This window comes from Myotis yumanensis, unplaced genomic scaffold (genome assembly GCF_028538775.1).
Source record: "Myotis yumanensis isolate MYYU_CA2020_CCGP unplaced genomic scaffold, mMyoYum1.0.hap1 SCAF_5, whole genome shotgun sequence".
Lineage (NCBI taxonomy): Eukaryota > Metazoa > Chordata > Mammalia > Chiroptera > Vespertilionidae > Myotis > Myotis yumanensis.
In genome coordinates this window covers 80,074,479-80,096,083 of record NW_027223756.1, presented here as the reverse complement: position 1 = coordinate 80,096,083, position 21,605 = coordinate 80,074,479, and the positions used below count along the sequence as shown (strand labels likewise).

The window sequence follows — 21,605 nt, the reverse complement described above, 5'->3', positions numbered from 1 at the left end:
TTCCAGAACCTGGACACGCGCAAACAGGCACACGCGCATGCTCTCACTGGAGCCTGAGCATGCGCGCGTCGTTCCCCGCAACTGGCCCCTGGAGCATGGGCAGGAGCATGGGGCTGCTGGGGCGCGTTGACAACTTCAGCTTGAGCGCAGTGTCTCCCGGGGAAGTTCGAATTCACCAACCAAGAGCCTGAGCATGCGCACATCACTCGTCTCCACACGTTCCCGAAGGTTCACTTTCAGCAACAGCCGGTCACTTTCCTGCGGGTGAGAGCGCGTGCTCACCTCCACGTGACCCGAAGAGGCCTGGGCGGTGCCAGCTGGTTGGCTGGAGGAGGTGGGTGCCTGGAGAGAGCTTGAACCCCGCCCCCTCTTCAGGCCCGGCCCCGCCCCGCAGGCCCCAGAGCACGCTCCCGACGTCACGTGCACGGCAGTCCAGTGGTCGGAAATGACGCAAGCCCTGTGCGCCACCAGGATGGCCGGGCCATGGCGGCGGGCACAGGATACGTGCGGCTGTGGGGCGCTGCGCGGTGTTGGGCGCTACGGCGGCCACTGCTGGCTGTCGCCGGGGGGCGGGTGCAATCTGCGGCCGGAGCGTGGTTGCTCAGAGGCCGGCGGGCCTGCGACACTTCTCCTCCGTGGGCGCTTTGGGGCCGTGGCCCCACGGCTGCCGGCCAGTGGCGGGGGCTTTGGGAGGCGAACAGCCGCGGCGGCGGCAGCGGATTCTCGGGGGGCGAGGATGCCCCTGAGGGCGGCGTGGAGGATGGCGCCGCCGGCGCGGGGGGCAGCGCGGGCGGCGGCGAAGGCCCCGTCATAACGGCGCTGACACCTATGACCATCCCGGACGTGTTCCCGCACCTGCCACTCATCGCCGTCACCCGCAATCCGGTGTTCCCGCGCTTTATCAAGATTATCGAGGTAATGCGGTCTCCTCTGTTGTCCTCCGTTTCCCCACCTCTGCTCGCAGCGAGTTGGGCCGAGGGAAAGTTTAGCACCCTCATTTCTCCAAAGTTTTTCAGACACGAAGTTTATCCAAGGCAGGAGTTGGAATTTTGTCTGCTAATCACTAGCTTGGTGAACTAGAGCCAAATTCCTCCTCTAGGAGCTCTTAAGGCAGCGGTTCTCAACCTGTGGGTCGTGACCCTTTTGGGGGTCGAATGACCCTTTCACAGGGGTCGCCTAAGACCATCGGAAAACACATATATAATTACATATTGTTTTTGTGATTAATCACTATGTTTTAATTATGTTCCATTTGTAATAATGAAAATACATCCTGCATATCAGATATTTACATTACGATTCATAACAGTAGCAAAATTACAGTTATGAAGTAGCAACGAAAATAATTTTATGGTTGGGGGTCACCACAACGTGAGGAACTGTATTTTTTTTTTTTTAAATATATTTTATTGATTTTTTACAGAGAGGAAGGGAGAGAGATAGAGAGTTAGAAACATCAATGAGAGAGGAACATCGATCAGCTGCCTCCTGCACATCTCCTACTGGGGATGTGCCCGCAACCCAGGTACATGCCCTTGACCGGAATCGAACCTGGGACCTTTCAGTCCGCAAGCCGACGCTCTATCCACTGAGCCAAACCGGTTTCGGCGAGGAACTGTATTAAAGGGCCTCGGCATTAGGAAGGTTGAGAACCACTGTCTTAAGGGGAGTTGGACCCAGCGAGCTTAGGACTGTGCACTTAGCGTGTCATCACAGACATCCGGCTCTGAAAAGAACCCGAAAAGCAGTCTTGCGCCAGTTACTTTTCTGCAGGTGTTGGCAAATGTTTTCTCACCCCGTCTCCCCAGAGTGGCCTTTCTGGTGATGAGCCTCTCTGGGATCAGGATTAATTCCTTTCTTAAACAAGTATTTCTAGATCATGTGCCAAGTTCAGTTCTAGCTGTTAGGGGTACAGCAGTGAACAAGACAAAAATTCCTGCCTTCGGAGCTCATATTTTAGCGAGAAGCAAGAAGCAATGAACAAGATTAGTAAGTAAAGTATGTGCTGGAAGAGAATAAATACCACAGGGAGTAAGAGAGCAAGGGACGGAGGAGGAAGGTGGGAGGGGAATCTTCTCCGAGGGGTGCAGCGGAGTGTTCCCAACCCCCTACCATGTCGCCAGCACTGAGGTACAGCAGCAAACAAATCAAACAGTCCCTGTGCCTAAGGAACGGATGTTGTAATGGAAAGAGGCAGGAAACAAGGTCCTTTCAGACTGAGACACCTAAAGGGAGGGTTGGGTGGGGAACCAGGGTGATGTAATAGGGAGAAAACACTGTGAGTGCAAGGAACTTGCCTTTTTAGCGCAGGAAGGACACAAATACCTCCCTCCCCCACCCCACCCCTTTTTTAATGATGTGGAAACGGGAGTCCATGGAGGAGAAAGGTTATCTTTAACTGTCTAAGCAAGGTCATACAATGAGTCAGCCTCTGTATTCACTCTCCAACTTCGCCCCCTCTGCTAAGTAAATCTCAGGGATGCCTTGGGACGGGACAAAACAGAGGGACAGCAGCCAGCCAGTGAGCAGGGGACAGAAGAGGCCCCTCCACCTCCTGTTTTGCACTGCTGCTGATGTCTGCCTGAGCTGCTCTCCCAGGGCCTGCCTTGATGTTGAGTAGTGGTTATTTGGAGGTCCCAGGGTAGGACCCTGTGGCTGACTCCATCATCCCTAGTTCTGGAACCGGAACCTTGGGCAAGCTGTTGCTCTGGGCCTTCATTTTCTCATCTGTGAAATGGACATGATAGTATCTTCTATGAGTTGTTGTGGGAAATAAATGAGGTCATGTAAAGGATCTAGAATGGTACCTGGTGCTTAGTGTGCCTCAGTAGTAAGCAGCTGCACCTGTTGTCTTTTATGTGGGGCTCTCCTGACATTTCAGAAGCCTGCCTTGGAGAGCTCTTTCCCGTCTTTGACCCACCATCAGCAGTCCTCTCTACCCTACCAGGCCCCTGGGGCCAGGACTGTTCACCAGGTGTGGTCCCCTCAGCCCAGCAAAGGGGCAGGTGCCCAAGCAGAGATAATGATTCTTCTAAGAGATTGTGTCTGTCCACCTAGAGCTAGCCAGGAGGGTTAAATGAGTTGCTGTGGATAGCATGAGACTGGCATGTGGTACTCATATTTTTGTGATGAAAAGGGATCATGCCAAAGAAGGGGAGGTGCCGAGATGCAACAGTCAGCTGTTAGCAGAGGAGAAATGAGGAAAACTCTCGTCGACCCAATTAGTGTTTCTGAACTTGTTAACCAAGCTCCGATTACTTTTGTTTCTGTAGTTGACTGCATGGGGCTAATTTGCCCCAGTAGGCTCTCTTCTTATCAGTGGCTTCAGACTATAGACTAGAGTGGTTCTCAACCTTCTGGCCCTTTAAATACAGTTCCTTATGTTGTGACCCAACCATAAAATTATTTTCGTTGCTACTTCATAACTGTAATGTTGCTACTGTTATGAATCGTAATGTAAATATCTGATATGCAGGATGGTCTTAGGTGACCCCGGTGAAAGGGTCGTTCGACCGCCAAAGGGGTCGCGACCCACAGGTTGAGAACCGCTGGACTAGAGGCTCTTAATTTTTATTGGGTTGATGTACCCTGCTGATGGACCTTTCACCGGGGAAAAATGCATCCATAGTGACAGGAATTCCCAGACCCTAAGTTAAGAGCCGCTGTTAGAGTTAAAACACTGGTTCTCGCCCTAACCGGTTTGGCTCAGTGGATAGAGCGTCCGCCTTCGGACTCAAGGGTCCCAGGTTCGATTTCGGTCAAGGGCATGTACCTTGGTTGTGGGCACATCCCCAGTAGGGGGTGTACAGCAGGCAGCTGATCGATGCTTCTCTCTCATCGATGTTTCTAACTCTCTAGCCCTCTCCCTTCCTCGCTGTAAAAAAAATCAGTAAAATATATACATTTAAAACACTGGTTCTCAAATTTTGGTACTTGGACCAGCAGCATCACCTGGGAGCTTGTTTAGAATGCAAACTCTCAGGCCCTCTTTAGATTTCCTGCATCAGAAACTATGTATGCTAAAGATTGAGAGCCATCAAGTTAAGGCAGTCCCGTCTGGGAATTAGCGCAGGCTTGAAAGAAATCATTTGAACCCTAAAAGACATCTGTGCACCACCACCCCCCCCCCATCAACTGTTTCCTAGGAGACATCATTAACCCCCTACCTGTCGCCAAAATGACATCAAGAGAATGTGCTGTGATCTTGGGGGTTTCAACGATCAATAAATAGGGTAAAGATGTGATTGGGAAATACTTTCAGTGAAGCTTAGAGGAAGTTAATATCCTGTGGGGTGGGCACATTTGAATTACACACATTTAGTGTAGTTCTGACACTGATGAAATCAGTAATGTTTAGATTTTAGGCTTTACATTTTGCCACTGAAACAGCTCTTGAAATTGAACCTTAAATCAGTTTCTTAGTTCTGGCCATTTGTCTACTTTGAGTTTTCTTTAGGAAGGGGGAGAACCATCGAGGAATGCAGTGGTTCATATATCTGTCTTTTGTTTGTTTTTGGTCCAGGGGTTCCTGGACTAAGTTGGTTAGTGACCTGGATCAGATTAGCATGTCCCCAGAGAATAATACAGAAATGTTAGAGCTGCTATCAAAATGTCAGCTAGAAAACCTACCCTGCGTTTCACTTTGGGGTCATTGTCCTGCTAGGTTAAAAATAAGAAGTTGGTTGAGCTGCTAAGAAGGAAAGTCCGTCTTGCCCAGCCATATGCCGGCGTCTTTCTAAAGAGAGATGACACGTAAGTGTAATTTTTCCTTCACTCCTTTGCTGAAGTCGCCCTGGAGTGTAGCTCACCACCAGTTTTGCTCCCTAAAGCAGCCTGGACCTCTGACCCCTGACCTGAAAGAAACCAAGTAGAGCCTACAGGGGACTCAGCTAAGAGCCAAGCGTTCCTTTATAGCAGGGGTCCTCAAACTTTTTAAACAGGGGGCCAGTTCACTGTCCCTCAGACCGTTGGAGGGCCGGACTATAGTTTTAAAAAAAACTATGAACAAATTCCTATGCACGCTGCACATACCTTATTTTGAAGTAAAAAAACAAAACGAGAACAAATACAATATTTGTATTTGCATGTGGCCCGCGGGCCGTAGTTTGAGGACCCCTGCTTTATAGCCTGGACTGAAGGCTTGGCTTGCAGCGCTGGGCTTCATGCCTTGTCAAGATGTGTGTGTGGGGGGGGGGGGGGGTATTAACCTCGAGGACCCTTGGTGTTAAAACATGCACACCTACAAGGCCGCTTCAGCACAGAGCGAAGTGGGCAGATATCACCGCTTTGGATATGTCCACCTTGACTCCAGGCAGGAATTAGTTCCACTTCCAAGTTAGAAGTCTAGGGTGTCCTGAGTAGGCTCTGTCCTGGGATTTTGGAATGGAATGGAAATTCCATCCAGGATGCCTCATGGCCAGGAGCTACTCACCTGTGCAGTTACCACTGGTATTCCTTAGCTGGCAGGTACTTTACTGGGCTCCAGAGCCCCTGTGGGAGCAAGGAGGTCACTGTTGGTTTTCAGTCCAGGCCAGTTGAGTTTTTCGTCTCCCTCCTCCAGCCTAGCCTGGGATACTCCATGGGAATTAGAGAGCCTGTGCCGATGTTCCTTTGTGTCTCTCTCCCTCAGTAACGAGTCCGACGTGGTCGAGAGCTTGGACGAGATCTACCACACGGGAACTTTTGTCCAGATCCACGAGATGCAGGACCTTGGGGACAAGCTGCGCATGATTGTCATGGGACACAGGAGGTTCGGGGGTCTGTGGGACACTGGTGGGGAGGGTGGTTCTGAGTACCCCCAGGTCCCAGCACTGACTCACCCTTCTCAGTCATCCCTGCGGCCTGATCACTACAGTGACCACACCAAAGCTGGAGATTGAGGCTAAGACATCATCTCTGGAACCTCCCTTCTCAGTGTTCCCTTGTTAAAGTGGCAGTATGGGTGGTCCGTGAGAAGTCGTTTCTTTAATGCACGTTATTTTAAAAAGCATCACAAAAACAAAGCAGCAAGTTGCCTCATGTCTCATGTCTAGGTGTCCGCTGTTCACAGTTGGGCTTGCTTTTTCTCCAAGTGCACGTGTCTGCATCTGCCTGCAGATAATGCTGTATTGTCATTCTTAGCAATTTGCAGTTTTTCACCCAGACACACTTCCTTGTGGTCCATGGAATTTTTAACTGTCAAAGGACTGCATATGTTTGTAAGTCCAGTTTAAGCCCTTGTAACTATCACGATTAATTTTAAAAATCTGCAAGGTTGAAGCTCTCGATAGAGCAGCGGTTCTCAACCTGTGGGTCGAGACCCCTTTGGTGGTCAAATGACCCTTTCACAGGGGTCGCCTAAGACCATCCTGCATATCAGATATTTACATTACGATTCATAACAGTAGCAACACTACAGTTATGAAGTAGCAACGAAAATAATTTTATGGTTGGGTCACAACATGAGGAACTGTATTTAAAGGGCTAGAAGGTTGAGAACCACTGCCATAGAGGAACTAACCAGCTTTTCACATGTGTTCCAAGGAACATTGGTCCTGTGAGACGCTTCACAAGAGTCCTGTGATCAAATACACATGAGAACATGTCAGAGTACAAGCTGATAACGTGTAGTGAAGATATAGTGAATGTTCTGAAAAGCCCCTCATTGGAGACACTGACAGCATTTATTGAATTCAGTCTTCCATTGTTTTTCTCACCTAGCCCTTTTCTTGTGTCAGCTGGGCAGCACCCCAGACACACTCTGGGGAAAGGGCCTGTGCCGGGCCCTGATTCTGTGAAAGTCCTGGTGGCACTCCCTGCACTGAGCCTCCACACCCCTTCATCTGTTCCCGCTAGTCTGTTTTAGGGAAGAGGCTGTTTCTCTGTGTCCTGGAAGGACTCATGAGCCAGAGGGAAGAGAATAAGATTCAGTCCGAATTAATAAATAGTGGTGCCTGCTAACTGCCCTGCCTTACAGAATGAGGTGCCCTATAGAATGAGCCCTCTCTCCTGAGGCCAGGCCTCCTTTTCTCTGTGCACCTTGCTGATGACAGCTGGGCATCGAGTAGGCATCTGTGGTGCTGTCAGGCCCTTCTCTGAGGAAGGCACCATTGTTAGTTACCTGTGTGACAGAGGGGAGGCGGAACACGTCATACAACACCTGGATGGAGAGACAGGATGGGAGCACCCCTAGTGGGAGGACACCAGAGGCATGAAAACAGGTCACAAGCTGAAATCAAATGGTGGTGGGTGCTTTAGGGAAGGAGGGAGATGAGGATGGGCAGGGTGACGGGATCCGGCCTCCTTGAGGAGCTGCCCTTGAATCGAGACCTGAACAACACGAAGGAGTGAGCTCCGAGTGAGAGAGGCACGCAGAGTCCCAGAGATGGGCTCTGCCGAGGTGGCAGCTCGTAATGGTCCCCAGAACTGGTTTCCGCTGTCTTATCCATCAGTTTGTGGAGGACAGTGAGGCATTGGTGTGGGAATGGAATGGATGGGTCTGCTGGAGTCTAAGGGCAGAGGGGGATGCTGGTCTTTGGGTTCTGAGAAAGTAGCTCAGTCTTCAGCTCCAGAGTTTGTAGTTACCCTGCCCTGGGCCCAGCAGGACCCTTAGTTGTCAGCACTGGGGGCCTCATTAGGGCACGGCCCCTCCCAACCTCAGCGGCTCCATCTCTGCCTCGCTCCCGGCTACAGGATTCACATCAGCAGACAGCTGGAGGTGGAGCCGGAGGAGGCCGAGGCTGAGAAGCAGAAGCCCCGCCGGAAGCCCAAGCGGAGCAAGAAGGAGGCGGAGGAGGATCTGGGTGTCAGGCGCCAGATGGAGGTGGTGGTGGAGCCCAACTCAGGCACCCCCAGCGAGGTGCTCATGGTGGAAGTCGAGAATGTTGTCCATGAGGACTTCCAGGTCACAGAGGAAGTGAAGGTGAGTCAGCACTCCTGAGAAAGGGGCTAGCCTGTTGCAGCACTCATTGTTTGAGAGTGCAAAGCACACTTTTCCTCAAAAAAGTCCTTGGGAGAAACTGGGATGAGAAAAGTGAAGGAAATCCACTGGGGTCCTTAGCTGCTCTCGAAGGAGGCAGGGTTTGAATCCAGGTCCAGCCACAGCCTGCGATCTCCGGGCAGGTGCCTCCAGCCTTCCCCCCAAGCCTGGTGCATCGGGGCGGGGAAGCAGGGCACATTCCTCGAGAACTCGGGCTCTGAGACAGGAAAGAAACAGCCTTCTTCCTGGTGAGCCAACTTTCAAGGTGGTGGTGGGAGTGTCCTTCCACCTGTTCTTCTAGTGCAACTTCTAGACAGGGTGACTGCTGGGTAGGAATATAGTGAATAGCTTTGGTCTGATTCTGAGGCACTGTGGTTTTTTTCCTTTCTTTTTTTAAAATTTATTTTTAGAGAGCGAGAGAAATACTGATTTGTTATTACATTTAATTTGTGTATTCACTGAGGATCGAACCTGCAACCTTGGCATATAGGGACCATGCTCTAACCAACTGAGCTGCCCAACCAGGACACCAAGGCACTATGTCGAGAAGGATTCTGGGGCAGCTTCTGAGCTCCGAGGGAAGGAGTGCTGTGATTGGTTGGTGATGTCAGCTTTGGGTGCTGGAAAGGGCTTGGCTGCATTTGCCACTGGCCTGTACCAGCAGTCCAGGGCCACCCGGGCCCTTGAGAGCAGAGCTGTTTGGGAGAACCTTCCATGGTGGAAATATTCTGCAATTCGGCACCATTACCTGTGGCTATTAAGCCCTCTACCTATGGCTGGTGCGACTGAGCAACAGAACGCCCATTTTATTTAAGTGAATAGCTACCAGTGGCTGCCGAACTGAGGTGTGGGTTTGTATGTCATAAACAGCACAGCTTCAGAGTTTCCTATGAGGGTTGTGTAGTGGGGGAAAGGCAAAGACATAGATGGTGTTATGAAAAGAATCAAGGACTAGGCTGGGGGTCTGGTGCAGAGAGCCCTTGTCTTGGGAAACAGGCTGGGCTGGAAAGGGGCTGCCCCTTCACCCGTCATGCAAGGCACATTCGTGGGAAACGGTGCTAAACCATTTGTAGACGGCCTGTATGTAGCAGAGCAGCTCCCCCACTGTGATTTATTGAAAGTCAGCCCTCAACACAAGGGCTTGAATAAAAAAGAAAAAAGAATCGAGGACCTTGGAGAGACAGCGCACTCATCCTTGTTCACGCAAGGGTGATAGACCTTCATCTGGCTTCCTTCTATAAAGATCAACTCAGGCAATTCAGGGACAAATCCAATAACTAGATACCACGAGATTACACTAGAAAACCCCAGCCGTTGTGGCTGCTTGCTTCATGCCCACTGGTGCCCTCATTGGAGTAAAATATGCTGCAAAGCGGGCCTTCTGGAAACAAATGAGGTGTGGGTATGTATGTTGTAAACTGCCTGGTGGTCCTTCCAGAACAAGACCAGCTTCACTGTGGCAGGGAACAAAGGCAAGAAGGAACGCAGTACCCATGGGTCCACAGCCTAGGGCCCCACCTCTAAAGGGACCTGTGGCCAGGTTCCAGGAGGAACAGGCTGAGAGCCCTAGTGACTCAGGCAGATCCCAGACAAAGAAGTCACAGCCTGTGTGTTTTGTGGCCAAGGTTGAGGAGTGTCAGTTGTGAGTGATAAAAGAGTAAAGAAAACCCCGCTCCCTCTGTAAGAAATCCTCTCTCCCCCCAACCCCAAAATGCCTCGTTCTAAGATTAGAATGGTGTAAGAAGATGGAGTTGATTTTAGTATTTGCTCAGTTGGTTCGGTGTCCCCGTGACTGGTGAATTCTGGCTCTGCTTCTGGGTCTCTAAGGCCATCCTTGGCCAGGACCAGGTGGGAGGGGCTCCCCAGGGCCACAGTGCCCCTCTGCCCCACTGACCCCAGGACCCCGTGATCCATGCTAGTCTTCTCACTTTCCAGGCCCTGACAGCTGAGATCGTGAAGACCATCCGGGACATCATTGCGTTGAACCCACTCTACAGGTTGGTGTCCTGCACCCTCCCCAACCGGAATGTGTGGGTAGCCTTTCCTGAGGCCAGGCTGGGCCCTCTCTGTGGCACCTGGGTTGGCAGAAATTTTTCTCAAGAGTGTCCTGGTTGAAAACCTTTTGGGGGCAGGAATTTGACACCCAGGCCCAGTCCTGTGCAGGTGGAGCCTCTTCCCTTCTAACAGGGACATCCTGGGGTGGGATGGCTGACCTGGCCCAGGTTCTTTGCCGTCTTCCTGCTAACAAGGCTCTGGATTTGGCTGGAAGCCTTTGTTGTCATTAGCTGTAGTGAAGGGGGATCTTATGAGGTTACCACGTGGCTGCCATAGGGGGCTTCTATCTGGGCTGGAGGTGTTACACTCATGATTCTAGGACAAGGAGGCCCTACTGGTCCTAAAGCTGGGGAGGCCCATATGCAATGCTGGCTCTCAGTGCTGCTAGGGACCATGAGACAGGGCCAGCAGGAGTGAAGTCCCAGCTGCTGTCATGGTCCTCGTGCCCCATGACAGCATCCCTCTGTCTCTTCCAGAGAGTCTGTGCTGCAGATGATGCAGGCAGGCCAGAGGGTGGTGGACAACCCCATCTACCTGAGCGACATGGGTGCTGCACTGACTGGAGCAGAGTCCCACGAGCTGCAGGATGTCCTGGAGGAGACTAATGTGAGTTGTCCGCACATGCACTGTGCCGGGCCTGTTCTGCGTGTTGGGCCGCTTCCCAGGCTGGCTGGTGTCCTCAGCTCCCTTTTTGAGATGATTTCACATCAGCACATGTCCTTCATTCACATCCAGTGCCCTCATTCTTTTTAACTGCTGCATAGTATTCCATCAGGTGGTGTCCGTGATTTAGTGGTGGCATATTTGAGTTGTCACCAGTCTTTTGCTGTTACAAACAACACCTGTACAAACATCCTGATCCACACAGCTTGAGTACCTGATGGAGTTTTATCTGTAGAAGGTGTTTCCAGAACCTGGCTTGTTGGAACAGGGGTGCATGCCTCTTTTTGTTAAAGTGTGGCTAGTGGTCTGTTACAGTTTAGGCCAATGATGGCGAACCTATGACACGCGTGTCAGAGGTGACACACGAACTCATTTTTTGGTTGATTTTTCTTTGTTAAATGGCATTTAAATATATAAAATAAATATCAAAAATATAAATCTTTGTTTTACTATCGTTGCAAATATCAAAAAATTTCTATATCTGACACAGCACCAGAGTTAAGTTAGGGTTTTTCAAAATGCTGACACGCCGAGCTCAAAAGGTTCGCCATCACTAGTTTAGGCTCTCTCTAGCAACAGCTTGCTGAGTGCCCCGACCCCTCCCCCCCATCCCTGCAGTGATGGACAACCATTCTGATTGATGTCTCCTTTTTTGGCAGATTCCCAAGCGGCTGTATAAGGCCCTGTCCCTCCTCAAGAAGGAGTTTGAGTTGAGCAAGCTGCAGCAGCGCCTGGGGCGGGAGGTAAGTGGGGTGGGGACAGCCCCGAGCTGAGAAGGCTTCTGTGCTCCGAGGGCTGCGTGCACTTGGCCTGTGAAGCTCATTAGGTTAAAAATTACAACTGATCCTAGTGGCTGAACCCAGAGAAAGAGGTCTCCATCTGACCATCCCCCTTCGAGTGGGAGGAGCTCTCTGCGTTCAGAGTCCTGGGGAAAATGTGCGAAATGGGAACCAGATTGGGAAAGGTTGCAAAGCTTTTTTCCAAGACTGGACTGCGTATTCTCGGGTCTGAGGGCAGCTTCTTGGCCCTGCAGGTGGAGGAGAAAATCAAGCAGACACATCGCAAGTACCTCCTGCAAGAGCAGCTGAAGATCATCAAGAAGGAACTAGGCCTGGAGAAGGAGGACAAGGACGCCATTGAGGAGAAGTTCCGCGAGCGGCTGAAGGAGCTTGTGGTCCCCAAGCACGTCATGGACGTTGTGGATGAGGAGCTGAGCAAGCTGGGCCTGCTAGACAACCACTCCTCAGAGTTCAAGTGAGTGCCTGGGGGCAGCGGTGCTGGCTCCTCTGTCACATCTGGCTCTCAGAAAAGCCTGTGACCTGGCAGGGTCTGGCATGTTGACCCAGAAAGCCACCGGCACCGGCACAAGCACTTGTCTTAAACAGCCCGTGACATGCATCAGTCCTCTCAAACCATCCTGTGCGGAACCTGCCTTTGTCACCCCCACTTCTCAGATAAAGAAATCAGGGTTCAGGAAAGTCAAGTCAGTGACCAGGGCCTCTAAGCTGGTAGTCGGGAACAGTGATTTGAACCCAAGGACATATGGCTTTAAGCTAGTGCTTCCAGCCAGAGCCAGGACTCCCTGAACCGTCACCCCGTGGCCACCCTCTTCCCTTGGCTTCTGTCCTCTGGCCTCCCTCTTGCTGCTTTGAGAGTCAGCCAGGAAGTAAGCGTATTTTATTGGGAACTCAGCCTTGACCAGCGGTCCTTGTCCCTCCCACACTGGCTGTGAGTCAGGATGGCTGCCCAGGGTTTGGGCAGAGAGGCTCAGGGCCTGTGGTGTCAGATCCCAGGGACTGGGCGTTGCTCCTGGGCAGTTTGTGGACTGACAGGTCCTGGAATGGCCCTTCTGAAGGGAGGACCCAAGCACCAGGCCCCTCCCTGGCTCAAGATGTCTGGGGAGGGCGACAGACACTCTTTCTACAGGACCCTGGAAGATGCTGATGCCTCCATTCTAGAGGTGCCCCAGCTTTTCTTCCTCAGGCAGCTAATGAGCTTTCATGCTGCTGTCACAAGTGTTTATAAACTAGAGCAGCGGTTCTCAAACTGTGGGTCGCGACCCCTTTGGGGGTCAAACAACCCTTTCACAGGGGTCGCCTAAGACCATTGGAAAACACATATAATTACATATTGTTTTTGTGATTAATCACTATACTTTAATTATGTTCAATTTGTAACAATGAAATTGGGGGTCACCACAACATGAGGAACTGTATTAAAGGGTCGCAGCATTAGGAAGGTTGAGAACCACTGAACTAGAGCCTTAAAACATGAACTAATCATACAGTCTCTTATTAGGACCCTAGTGAGGGGCCTCTTCTAGGCCCCTGTCCCTGATACACAACTCCCAGGCAGGGTTACTCTCTTGGTAATGCTGACCTGCCACCACCCAGGCTTCAGTCTCGTCACTTGCCTTGGGTTAGGTTGTCCCCTCCATTTTAACCACTGTCCCTTCCATGGTGTAAGACCCTGAGCAGTCCCCATGCTCGCTGTGTCTCTGGTCTGGGAAACGGGCCTTGCACTTGTGGCGGGAACCAGGATACTTCCCAGTTGTGGCCCTCACTGAGATAGCTTTCCATAGTGCTGCCAGCCTGCCAGCCAAGTGCATTTGGTGTAGTTCACGCTTTGGGCTCAGTGGGTACCAGCCACATGGATTTGCAATAGCTGGGGCCAGGTGCCTCGCTGGAACCCACTCACCACTCTGGTCTGTCCTGTGGCAGCGTCACCCGCAACTATCTGGACTGGCTGACGTCCATCCCATGGGGCAAGTACAGTGACGAGAACCTGGATCTGGTCCGGGCCCAGGCAGTGCTGGAGGAGGACCACTATGGGATGGAGGACGTCAAGAAGCGCATCCTGGTGAGGCCGCCTGTACCCTCTTCTGTGGGCCCCGGGGTCCTGGGCACAGGCCAGCCTGACCCCACATCCAGGCACTTGGTCGTTGCACCTAGGGCAGATGTTGAATGGCGTGGTCTGTAATGGTCTGTTTTTGCATATGGGTCTGGATGCCTCAGGGGCTGGGGCCCAGGATCCCCTCCCCGCTGTTGGGGAGACCCAGGGGAGCCCCCTGGTGAATGTGGGGGTCTGGAGGTACGGAGGGGTTCAGGAAGGTAAGGGGTAGAGGGCCCTGGCCAGAGGTGTTGGATTGGCTCAGAAATGTCAGGGGCTGCCAGAGCCAGCCTGCCCTGCTCCAGGGGCTCAAAGATTTACAAGGGGAAGAAAACAGGCCTGGCTGAGGGCATTGGGGCGTGGGCAGACCAGGAGAAAGGAGGAGGCCATTGTGATCCACAATATAGAAGGAAAGAGCCTGTTAAGTGGGGGAGCTGCCTAATGGGCCTGTACTGTAGTCATCCATAGTTGATTGTCAGTCACACATGTTCTCCTGGCATCTACTTGTCCCATTGGTGCCTCAGGCTATCCCACCCTGAGGCAGATGACACCTGCAGTCAGGTTGGCTCCTCCAGGACAGGCCTTGTCCCTTCTCACCCCCCAGAAACCTAGAAAGTACCAGAAGGTGGCCAGACTCAAGTCAGGCACAGCCCTTACTCTGCACAAAGGCAATGAGCAGCAAGTGATTGATTGTCTCATGGGAGCCCACCTCTGCCCATAGGAATTCATTGCCGTCAGCCAGCTCCGAGGCTCGACCCAGGGCAAGATCCTCTGCTTCTACGGCCCCCCTGGTGTGGGCAAGACCAGCATCGCCCGTTCCATCGCTCGAGCCCTGAACCGAGAGTACTTCCGCTTCAGTGTCGGTGGCATGACGGATGTGGCCGAGATTAAGGGGCACAGGTAGGCCCAGCCTCCTGGATCTGCTCCTGCCTTTGTTAAAGTGATTGGGGTGGCAAAGTAGTAAACTCCACTCACACTGGAGTTAGTAACTGAAAAACTGAGGCATCTGTGCCCGGCTGAATCCAGGTGCTCAAATATTGGATCCAAATCTTGACCTCTTAGGGAGGGCTTTGTCAGCATTTCCAGCTTAGTTCCCACCAGCAACTCCTCCAGCAGCCCCACCAGAGTTCCAGGGCTGGCGCTTGCCATTCTGCCTGGGCTGTCTGACTAGTGACTGAACTAGAGTGAGGGACAAGGTGGTCTCCCCAGTGAGAATGGGCCAGCCCACACCTGTGAGGCCTGAGCACCTGTCTTGATTCTTTCCTCTCTCTTCAGACCCCGAGCAGGGGCTGGTATCTTCTGTGTCCCGGGTCTTAACCATTTGTACACCATAAGCGTCTATAGACACAAGTGGGGAACCTTTTTTAATTAAATTCAAAATATCGTGGCAGTTAAGTGGTTACAGCTACCTGGCCCTGAGCCTGGCACCGTTCCAGGGAGCAGTCAGGATATTTCATTCTCCTGGAGCTTCCCGCCATGCTGGCCTCCACAGAGGTTGGTTCTTGGAAAAGTGTAAACTGCTTGAGACACAAGTGTAGCAGATACACTAGTATTTGTTCTCAGATACACTAGTATTTGCCAGTGTTCAAAGGTGGGGTGGGGAGGCCGGATGGGGAGAAGGTAGCGCTGTTCTTGGTGCTTCTCCCTAATGACTAATAGATGTGTGATCTCTGTGGACCACCCACAGGTTTTCCTGTTCTCCCTTGTACCTGGCCACATGACCTTCTACCTGCCCCCAAGCCCTGGCAAACTAGTGTTTAAGGATGATTTAAGTCCATGTTACAAGTTCCTTTTTGTTGTCTCTGAAAACATGGATACTTTTGGCCGCCCACTGGGCAGGGTGAGTTGGGTGTGACCTCCACCCCTCATTGACTCGAACCCACAGGGAGGTGGGCAGTCTCTTGGCTTCCTGGCACAGAGCCTGGTGTGAGCTCCAGGAGGGGTCAAGAAGGGACAGGGCCCACACAGCATTGGAGGCCACCAGGCTGGGATGGTGCACATATTCCTGGGAGACCTACTCTGAGGGTGGAGGGGTGCAGGGAGCTGACCTGGGAGGTTAGGGAAGTTTTTGCCTCAGTACTGACCTCTGAGCTGGTTGAGCAGGAGGCTGAAAGTTGGGGGTGGGCCTGAGGGAAGGCAGAGGGGACCCTGGTACCCCCTGTGCCCTAGTTGGAGATGCCTAGGAGCTGCGGCAAGGACCACTCCCCAGGGTGAGAAGAGGTTTTGGCTGAGTTTGCACAAGTGCAGGTGGTCTGACGTTGGGAGGTCATTGGGGAGAGGTGCCCAGAAGGATGGGCAGGTGGGCGCTCTTTGCTGATGCTAGTCTGGGATTCCAAACAAGGACAAGGAACTGACTGACTGCTGTTGTCATACTGAAAACTGCCAAGCTCCCCTCGGCCCACATGGCCCACCCATCGTCCCCTTGCTGCCCTCACCTTCTTCCTCTCTCAACTCTCACTCTGTTCCTGCCCCAGGTGTTGGGGATGTTCCCGGTGTCGGTTTCTGGCTCCTCCCAGCCCTTCTTGTTCTGTTGGGTTTCACTGGATATGAGGTGCTGACTAAGGGGATGGGCCTGAGGGAGACCTGGCTGTGAATCTGTCCCCTGCCCTGAATCTGAGCTGGGAAAGGAGGTTGGGGTGACTGAGTGCTCTGCAGATTGGCCTGGCCGGAAGCAGCCAGCATTTCCCCCCAGAGGGCACATGGCACACTGAGGTCCTGGATCTCCAAGGGAGCTGGGCCTGCGAGTGCGCACGTGGCCCCCAGTGGATGAGGCAGGCACTGACTGCCCAGCGTGCCCTCTTCCCCAGGCGGACATATGTGGGCGCCATGCCGGGAAAGATCATACAGTGCCTGAAGAAGACCAAGACGGAGAACCCCCTGATCCTGATAGACGAGGTGTGTGTGGGCCCTGGAGGGCTGAGCTGTGGCTGAGCTTCCCTGAGGTTGAAACCCTGTCTCCAGGGCCCTCCTAATCCAGAGCTCCGGGCAGCCCTGACCAGGCAGTCTGTGTTCACAATGAAACCCATGGCCCCTGTGGCTTCGATGGTCCCTGAGTCACTGTGGGCAGCCACACTGCAGCAAGGCCCTCTCATGACACTGGCCCCTCTCCTGCCCCAGAGGACCCCATGTCTGCCACAGTCACACTGTGAGGCCAACTCTCTTGTCCCTTCTCAGGGCTTCCCCAGTTCTGGTCCCTGGTGCAGGTGGGGTCTGGGCCCACTTGGTTCCCCTGCCTCAGTGTCTGGTGAGCAGGTGCAAGGGGCAGGACAAGGTGCCAACACCATCTGCCCTCTAATGCCCTTCCAGGTGGATAAGATTGGCCGGGGTTACCAGGGGGACCCCTCGTCAGCATTGCTCGAGTTGCTGGATCCTGAGCAGAATGCCAACTTCTTGGACCACTACCTGGATGTGCCCGTGGACTTATCAAAGGTGTGTGTCCTGCCTGGGGCCTGACCCTGGCAGGGAGAGGTAGGGTGGCCAGTTCTCCAGCACCTCACACTGGCTCCCTAGGTGCTGTTCATCTGCACGGCCAACGTCATTGAGACCATCCCAGAGCCACTGAGGGACCGGATGGAGATGATCAACGTGTCGGGCTATGTGGCCCAGGAGAAACTTGCCATTGCAGAGGTGAGGCCAGGTATCCCATCTGTCAAGCCCTGGGGAGGGGAGCCCCACTGTGCTCAGGCTTGAGCATCTGAGTGCGCACACTAAGTACTGGGCACTTAGAGTTGGGGGTTCAGTCCACAGTGCCCCTGCTCTCAGAGCTCCCATTCCCGTTCTAGTCAACTATCAAACCTGAGGGGGAGGGAGACAGGATACTGATCCCTGTGTCACGTACGTAGTATGAGGTCTAACCAAAAGAAACATGGCGTGTTGTAAACTGTAATGTCACACCTCTGACACCAGGTATGGGGTGTTTGCCCCCACCAGCCAGTTTTCTGGCTGGGTGTCCTGCATTTCAGTGACACTACCAGGGTTAGCGGCAGAACGTACAGGTTCCGGGCTCATCCCACAGAACTGCCCCAACTTCAGGAGCCACTCACAAGTCCTGGCCTCTCCTTTGACCAACCAGCTGTAAGCAGGGTTCTTACAACCAACCTCTTCTTCGGGTTTGATAGTTGACTAGAACAGCTTACAGAACTCAGGAAAAGAGTTTAGTTTACTCATTTATTATATAGGATGTACCTTGAGAACAGCCCAAAAAGAGTGACACAGGATGAGGCATAGGGAAGGGCTGCAGTGTTTACTATTTGGAAAGGGTTTCTCCCCTCCATGCCTCTGCAGCCCGGAGACGGGCACTGGGCCCCAGGGGGAGGGAGGGGATAAGGACTCGGGTGGCAGGGGTGCTGGGACTCCCTGCCATATCTGCCCTCCATCCATAGGACTCAAAATGGGTGAAGGATGGGCTGATTCAGGGTCTGGGTGGGGGCTTCCTTCAAACCCCTGAAGGGATATGACAGGAGGGACACAAGGACTTCTGGGAGCTCCAGGGCCAACTGCAGTGTCAGTTGGCTCTGTCCCCTACCTAGTGCTCAAGGCTGTCTGTCCAGAGACTGCTGTACAGCAGGAGTTGTGCTGGGCTATGGGTGACCATGGAGCCTCTGTCTGCTCCGGGCAGCAGCTACAGAACCTTGTCCGTATGTGGGGTGAGCCCAGGAATCAGGAAGGCCTTCCTGAAGGAAGTGACATCTAAGATGCCATCTGGAGAGAGGATAGCAATTGGATCTGGGCAGAGGATGTAGTAGGAGCAGGGGTGGTTGGCTGGGGGTCTGTAGGTTGTGGACCCCACTGTTCAGGGTCCTGGCACCCACTGAGCTCTGCCCAGATACTCTGTTACCATCCCTCCAAGCCTTACTGGCCACTTTCACCATCAGTGCCACCCTTTAGCCTGCCCTGACACCCTGTGTTCATTGGACGACCCCAGCTTCCTCAGGGACCAGAGTTCCATGAAGGCAGGGTCCACCTCAGTCCTGTCTTTACCAGCCAGGGATCTGTAGCTGGGTGCTGGGCCCTGGATCCTGAGACCTGGGGGTGGGGAAGGTCCCAGGAGGATCCTGACAGAGCTCCCCTCTCTGCCAGCGGTACCTGGTGCCTCAAGCCCGTGCCCTGTGCGGCCTGGATGAAAGCAAGGCCAAGCTGTCGTCGGATGTGCTGACTGTCCTTATTAAGCAGTACTGCCGGGAGAGTGGAGTGCGCAACCTGCAGAAGCAGGTGGAGAAGGTGAGCCTAGAGGGTGTGATGTGACCGAAGGGAGCCAGACACAGGGCAGATGCTGTCTGACCCCACTCCTGTGAGGTCCCCAGCAGTCAGACTCACAGACATAAAAGTAGAATGGTGGGTGCCAGGGGCTGAGGAGTTTTTGCTTGGGAAGCTGAGAACGTTCTGGAGATGGACGGTGGGGGTGGTTGCACAGCAGTGTGAAATGTACTTAATGCCACTGAGTTGCACTCTTAGAAATGGCTACAGTGGTACATTTTTTTATGTGATGTGCATTTTACACAATTTAAAAATTAAAGCAAAAGGAGATGGATGTGGTGAGTGGGGACTGGCTGCCCATCATCCTGCCTCACCTGCCCCAGGTCTTAAGGAAGTCCGCCTACAAGATTGTCAGTGGTCAGGCTGAGTTGGTGGAGGTGACACCTGAGAACCTGCAGGACTTTGTGGGGAAGCCGGTGTTTACTGTGGAACGCATGTATGAAGTGACGCCACCTGGTGTGGTCATGGGGCTGGCCTGGACCGCCATGGGTGAGTGCTGCACGTCATTCCGTTTGTCCTCTGGGACAAGTTTGTACTTTGTTGCTCTGAACTGCCCTCTGGCTGGCTGGTGGCGCACAATGAGACCAAGGGAATTGGGGCTGTTGGAGAGGTGGCCACAAGGTGGCAGGTGTACTCCATGAGCTTTATTTAGGTGATGCTTTGACAGGCTTGCATGTGGGACAGTCCTTCACAGCATGAGACCCTGGGACACCACCCAGCAGGGGAAGGGGTGAGAGGGAACTTCTGTGTCTAGGTGACATTGCTCCACTTGGGCTTCAGGGTATTTTAGAGCCCAGGGGTTGCTCTGGCAGGGGTTGGGTGCAGTTTTTGGGGGTTTGTAAAGGAAGCAGGCTCTGGATGACAAAAAGTTTGCTTATTTGAGTGATATTTAAAGCTCTTATGTAAGAATTTGTGCCTGGTGTTGGCAGCCTGTGTGAAGGTACACAGGGTAGGGCCAGTGCACAGTGGTCCCCTTAGGTGGCATGGGCGCTGACATGAGACAGAGGAGGTGCTAGGCTGAGGAGAGGTGGGTGAGGAAGTGTTGCAGACGGTGGCCCCAGCATTGAGGGGGAGTGGTTACCCTGGGAATCTATCTCAGAGCTCACAGCCCCTACACACTGATGTCTTCCAGGAGGCTCCACGCTGTTTGTCGAGACATCCCCAAGGCGGCCCCAGGAGAAGAACAGCAAGGACAAGGACGGGAGCCTGGAGGTGACAGGCCAGCTGGGGGAGGTGATGAAGGAGAGTGCCCGCATTGCCTACACTTTTGCCAGGGCCTTCCTGATGCGGCATGACCCCACCAATGAGTACCTGGTGACTTCACACATTCACCTGCATGTGCCAGAGGTGAGCCACAGTGCCCATCCACCCACCCACCCACCCACCCACCCAAGCAGCCTTGCATTGGGCCTACCACCCACCCGCCTCTCCCCACCAGGGTGCCACTCCCAAGGATGGGCCGAGTGCTGGCTGCACCATCGTCACAGCACTGCTGTCACTGGCCATGGATAAGCCAGTGCGGCAGAACCTGGCCATGACAGGCGAGGTCTCCCTCACAGGCAAGATCCTGCCAGTGGGCGGCATCAAAGAGAAAACCATTGCGGTGAGTGCTGTTCCCTTCCCTACCTCCACTGCCATATAATATAGTCCTTGGACAGGTAAGGCACAACAGGCCACCTAACGGCCCGTTTTACAATGGGCGTGGGATTTGGACCTAAGCCCATCTTGAACTGTTCTAGGTGCTGCTATACATAGAGCACCCCCCCCCCCCCCCCCCCATATGAACTCCTCAGTGGCTTTGTGGGCTCCTTGAGGAATGGGGCAGCTTCATTGCTCACTTGGCCTGCACTGAGAACCTTGGGCAGGCCCCTCATCCCCTCCCCTACGTGTCCAACTCCTGGCAGAGCCCCACAAGACTCAGAAAATTTCAAGTTTTGGCTACATTTTCAAAATAATGTTTTTCTCCAGCTTTCATTGCATTTTTAGGAACCCTTTTTCCAGCAAGGGTCATTTGGGTATCTATAGCATCCTTTGCGGGCCATAAAAAATTATCCACTTAAAAACTAACCTGCTACACTTGGTCAAACTCAACCCTAATGCCTTGGCAGGGCCAGACCAGATCTCTTGGGCCTTAGCCTGACATTCCCCACCCGTTCTAAAGGTAAAGCAATGGATGCCGATTCACACACAGGGCTGGGCAGTCATTTGTGGTGGACTCTGAGGGAGCCACACTCCAAGACCAGCCCTAGGCTTCTTCAGAAGCCAGTGCCCTTATCTGAGCACTGGGTCTGGGCCACCATGAACTGGAGCCCCACCAAGTCCCCCCCTTCCTGGACTAACCCGGTGTCCCCTGCATCCTAGGCCAAGCGTGCTGGAGTGACATGCATCATCCTGCCAGCAGAAAACAAGAAGGACTTCTTCGATCTAGCTGATTTCATCACTGAAGGCCTGGAGGTCCATTTTGTGGAGCACTATTGTGAGATCTTTGACATCGCCTTCCCCAAGGAGCAGGCGGAGGCCCTGGCTGTGGAGCGGTGATGGTGGCCTAGGCACTGCAGGTGCTGATAGGCCCATTCTGAGCTGAAACTGCACTGGGGGGAAGGGGCTCTGGGAAGTTGAGCCACCAGGACTCAGCAAGTGGCCCGGAACCCAAGGCCCTCAATTACAACTTAATCATGGAATCTGACATATATGAACTATTTAATTATGATTAAAGACCATTTCTAGTACTACCTGTGTCTTCTTCCTGTGTCTAGCATATGGACCAGCTGCAGTGTCAGCACAG

The 21,605-nt window shown here is 53.1% G+C and overlaps 1 protein-coding gene across 1 annotated transcript; it reads left to right on the top strand.

The window, feature by feature from the left end:
• Positions 1 to 474: 474 nt before the first annotated feature.
• Positions 475 to 21,552, top strand: LONP1 (lon peptidase 1, mitochondrial). Its single transcript, XM_070415895.1, has 18 exons — positions 475 to 915; positions 4,664 to 4,752; positions 5,630 to 5,749; positions 7,672 to 7,900; positions 9,893 to 9,954; positions 10,489 to 10,618; positions 11,335 to 11,418; positions 11,709 to 11,929; positions 13,396 to 13,534; positions 14,286 to 14,464; positions 16,372 to 16,459; positions 16,871 to 16,993; positions 17,075 to 17,191; positions 18,644 to 18,784; positions 19,144 to 19,309; positions 19,953 to 20,167; positions 20,259 to 20,423; positions 21,182 to 21,552. The coding sequence occupies exons 1-18, from the start codon at positions 484 to 486 to the stop codon at positions 21,356 to 21,358; spliced, it is 2,877 nt and encodes a 958-aa protein (XP_070271996.1). The 5' UTR covers positions 475 to 483; the 3' UTR covers positions 21,359 to 21,552.
• Positions 21,553 to 21,605: the final 53 nt, after the last annotated feature.

Bases quoted from the DNA above. Each gene is read 5' to 3' on its own strand.
- LONP1 (XM_070415895.1), top strand. From the start codon at position 484: ATGGCGGCGGGCACAGGATACGTGCGGCTGTGGGGCGCTGCGCGGTGT. The intron at 9,955-10,488 runs GTTGGTGTCCTG...TGTCTCTTCCAG, and splicing joins GCGTTGAACCCACTCTACAG to AGAGTCTGTGCTGCAGATGA. The intron at 18,785-19,143 runs GTGAGCCTAGAG...CACCTGCCCCAG, and splicing joins TGCAGAAGCAGGTGGAGAAG to GTCTTAAGGAAGTCCGCCTA.